Source organism: Eurypyga helias, unplaced genomic scaffold (genome assembly GCF_000690775.1).
Source record: "Eurypyga helias isolate BGI_N326 unplaced genomic scaffold, ASM69077v1 Scaffold18805, whole genome shotgun sequence".
Classification (NCBI taxonomy): Eukaryota; Metazoa; Chordata; class Aves; order Eurypygiformes; family Eurypygidae; genus Eurypyga; species Eurypyga helias.
In genome coordinates, this window is record NW_010253583.1 from 1 (window position 1) to 4298 (window position 4298).

Sequence of the window (4298 nt, forward strand, 5' to 3'; positions counted from 1 at the left end):
GAGATTTAACCCTTTCCTGACTAAATGCAGCACAGCATGTTTCAGACAGCAAAAACGGAATCAGCTGCTTGGGGCAGAAACAAGTTAATAGGACTTAAGTACCTCTTGCAGTTTTTTGCAAAGAAAGATAGATAACGCATGGAGCAACTGCAAATGAAGCTATCGGAATCTGGGTATGCATTCTTAAACAAGTATCACATGTGAGCCATTATAATTATAAAAAAAAAAAAAAAAAACAACAAAAAACCCCAAATCCCAAACCAACTGAAGAACATTTTCCAACTTGACAACAGGGCAAAATATTTTCTGAAGTGCATCCGAACTGGACAACCGAACTCGGTACAGATCTCCCTGAGTCAATCCAAGCAGTACAACTACGCAGCCGCACTTATTTGAGGGCCAGGTATCTGCGTGATGCTCCACCATACAGCAGACACATCGGCTTTTTTCAGGCTGTGTGAGATTTCCAGCGAGGTGCCACTGGGAGAAGCCGTTTTTTCTCTCTAAGAGGCTGTCTGTGTTCTTTAGATGAGACAGACCTTTACCTTCTGAGCATCTTTGGTGTGGGGCCGGGCAGTGGCACCAGGATGCTGCAGCTACTCTGCATGGATAGGTTCTTTGCTGCGTCAAAGCAGGAAGAGAAAGCTTGAGTCCTTGGGAGTGAGATTTTTCAAACAGCGATTGAGTCGGCGCCAGTTCCGTCTCCCTACTTCTCTCTACTAACATACATCACTACAAACCATGTTTTTGCAAAGCAGACCCTTGTTTTAGGCTAAAGATGGCAAGGTGAAAAAACCCCCTGTGAACTGATAAAAGCCATCATTAGGGGGGCATGTTTTTCAGCTGAAGTGGATGAACCAGGGCATGCACAATACAGCCCACCACACTTAACTGTATTCTTTTAAAGAAGAAATAAAGCGCCCTCAAAAGCACATCCCATAAATATAAGCTCCACATCAGCTACAGAACCACTGTACTGTTTGCGGTGAGCGTTACTGGCACTCCATTCCCCTCTACAAGCATAAGCATGGAGGTTTTTTACTATTACATTTTCTCAAACAGTTAATGCAAAATATACATAATCAATAACTACAGTAACGACAAAAATAATTGCACAAAGAATTGTTGGACATAGCTAAAATGTTAGGAAGACATCACATTTTCAGCCTGCGTTTAAAAACCCACCGAAAAGCTCATTTGCATTACACTTACCGTGATGAACCAGTAGGAATTGATTCTGTAGATGAGTCTGGATAAGAAACCGAGCTGACTGGCTGGGGCCAGAACATGAAGATGCAAGTGGGATATTGAGCAGAAGGGAGGCCAGTGAAAACCCAGTCTTAGAAAGGGAAACAAGTGAAAAATACCCACAATCTTAATTCAGGAAGAAGTGGAACATCTCAAGTTCTTTAACATCAATTGAATTCACAACTGCGGCTCATTGCATTTTCCCTGTACATGAAGGCAGGAAGAAAAATACGCCCTTTCCATTCATTATGCTCTCAGTGAACCTTTCCAAAAGCCCGGTAACCTCCTCCTTCACATCTCTGTATTTATAGCATATTTTGTTAAAAAGCAGTGTTTAAAAAATAAAATTTATCTTTAATGTATCATATCCAGTTTTCAGCTGGAAATGCTACTGTCACTATAATGTAGTTTCTACCTGTTTTAATCATGAAGGCCCAGCTTGCTAAATGCTATTTAAATTATAGAATCATAGAACCATAGAATGGTTAGGATTGGAAGGGACCTTAAAGCCCATCTAGTTCCAACCCCCCTGCCATGGGCAGGGACACCTTCCACTAGACCAGGTTGCTCAAAGCCTCATCCAGCCTGGCCTTGAACACTTCCAGGGATGGGGCATCCACAGCTTCTCTGGGCAACCTGTTCCAGTGCCTCACCACCCTCTCCGTGAAGAACTTCTTCCTGATATCTGATCTAAACCTCCCCACTTCCAATTTAAACCCGTTACTCCTTGTCCTGTCGCTACAGGCCCTATGTTACAATTCTATTATGTTACAATTAATTAAATTTTATTATGTTACAATACAATAAAATTATGTTACAATTTACTTCGGCTATCAAAGGCATTGGCTTAAACTAAAGGGTGCAGCACTGAAATCAAATGAATGCAGGTGTGACTGAAACACAATGCAGTGCCCTGCTGGAACAGGACAAAGTTTACCTCTCTTTTGGAATCTACGATTTAGAGCATATTTTCAGCATGTAATCAAAGAGCAGCCTTTCAGGTAAGTTGTTTGAGGTGCCCTCCCTATCCCAAGATGTGGTCAAGAAAGAATCTCGAAGTCAGAACGCAATCTGCACTGGAAATTCATCAGAAAAAAAAAGAGTTTATATTCAATGCCAGCACATTCTACTTGAAAAGTAGTGCAGGAAGTGAATGCAGACCCAATTTCTTCAATAAATCATACAGCAGTTGCTGCCACTGTCTCTAAAATAGCATTCTAAAAAGTAAAGGACATCGTGAACACAGAAGGTTTCCATTACATACCTTATATCATTCAAGTCACTAAAATTATTTTTCTGGAGGACAGCTTTTCCAACTTCTATCATTCTCTTCACTGTTAAGCACAAATAGATTCCATTTAATGTTTAAATACTGTTTTACACATCATATGTTATTGAGTAATTTAAAATAGGTATTCTTCAGAACATTACCTTCAACAAACTGATTACACTGAGATCACAAACTTGGGTTTTTCGTAACATAAATACTGTAACTACTCATAGTCAAAGATTGGCAAGACAGTGTTGTGCAGTGATGGACATGAAAATTGCCAGTGTTACCAGTTTCCACACTAATGATCCTTTCAAGTGTGGTGTTATTCTAAGAACTTTGGCCAAAGCCATGCTATCACCACACTCTTACAAAAACCCCAACAAATAGCGACTGGTTAGAACGATGATGTTTACACCAATCCCAGTGTTGTACCTCTACACAGCTACAGGACTTTGATCTCTAGGTCCTGTGCAGCCTGGCATAAATTAGGAAGTTTCAGAGATGGTACATAAATATAAACGAAAATAAAATAAACCTGCCAGTCCTACTTATGACTAGGACAAAGTTTCACTACTGTATCACTGAGAAACAAAGAAACCCTAACACAAAAACTCAAGAGAAAACTCTAAGGAATTGTCTCAAAGCCAAACACACGTAGCAGTTGTTTTCTGGAGAAAATTACCCTACTTTTAGAGGAGAAATACAGTGATGCCAGATCTGCAACATACAACTGTAACTCTTTACTTGCATCAGCTGTAAATTTCCCTGTGGTGGAATCTCCTCAGGCAGGTATGGCTGTAGTTTCTTCTGTTACTCAACACACTCAGCCAGGCATTTCTTGTGAAACAAATTCCAGGACAATGTTTTCTTGGGAAGGAGGGAGAGCACCTATCAATGCTTATCAATCATAGCGTCAATATCTTAGAATTTTCTCTTTTCAAAGATTATTGGGTTATTGGAACAACACTTCCCTCTTTCTTCTCTTACTCCCTTTTTTCCTAAAAAATAATGCATTTATTTAAAAGTATACATTTTTTAAAATTATTCTGTAATTTTTCATATAATTTAAAATGGTAAATATATCTAAGAAAACGCAATGAAGCAGCACATAAACACTTTAAAGCTGCAGTTCCAAAGAGTCCAGAGGCATCTATGCTCCATGCAAGCAAAAGATTTCAAGCATTAACGCACTATTTTTCTAGAATCACGCACCAAAAAACGTGCTGTTCTAGAATAGCACACGGAAGTTCTCAGGAAGGGTTTACACCCTCCAACAGGACTCAGAGGTGTAACTTGACAACACACTACTGAAGGCGGTGCAAAATGATCTTCCCTTAGGTTAAGCACACACCTGCAGCCTTACCTAGCGTTATGTGCTCTGCCTTCAGTGTCTTGCAGTTTCCCATGTGCTTCACCGGCACCACCAGGTAGTGGTGGGGGGCACCAGGTCTGTTATCTCTAAAGCAAACAAGGTCTTCATACTAAAAAAGGGCGCAAACGTATTAAATCGATTAGGACGAGGGTATTGCCAAAGCATAGGTACCAAAGTCCATCTTCCCCGTATCGGTGTGATGCTTGTATTTGTAGTAACTAACAAAAATCTTGGTATTTTTGGAGCCAGCCTACAGAAAGACTTGTCAGCACGAGTCCCCCGGCAGTCACGATACCGCAGTGTCTGCTGTAAGGCTTCTGCATGTTGTGCCAGCATTTGAGGATCCGCGTTTCCCTCCTGCCCCCGCAAAAGCGCAGAGGACCCTCCGGCCTACCCCGAGCCCGC

At 41.0% G+C, this 4298-nt stretch overlaps 1 protein-coding gene across 1 annotated transcript; it reads right to left on the bottom strand.

The window, feature by feature from the left end:
* Window positions 1-1212: 1212 nt before the first annotated feature.
* On the bottom strand, window positions 1213-4002 carry HINT3 (histidine triad nucleotide binding protein 3; the record flags this gene model as incomplete). Its single annotated transcript, XM_010152719.1, has 3 exons — window positions 1213-1339; window positions 2513-2582; window positions 3885-4002. Coding segments are annotated over 3 exons (315 nt in total), but the record flags the coding sequence as incomplete, so codon positions are not given.
* Between the last annotated feature and the right edge of the window lie 296 nt (window positions 4003-4298).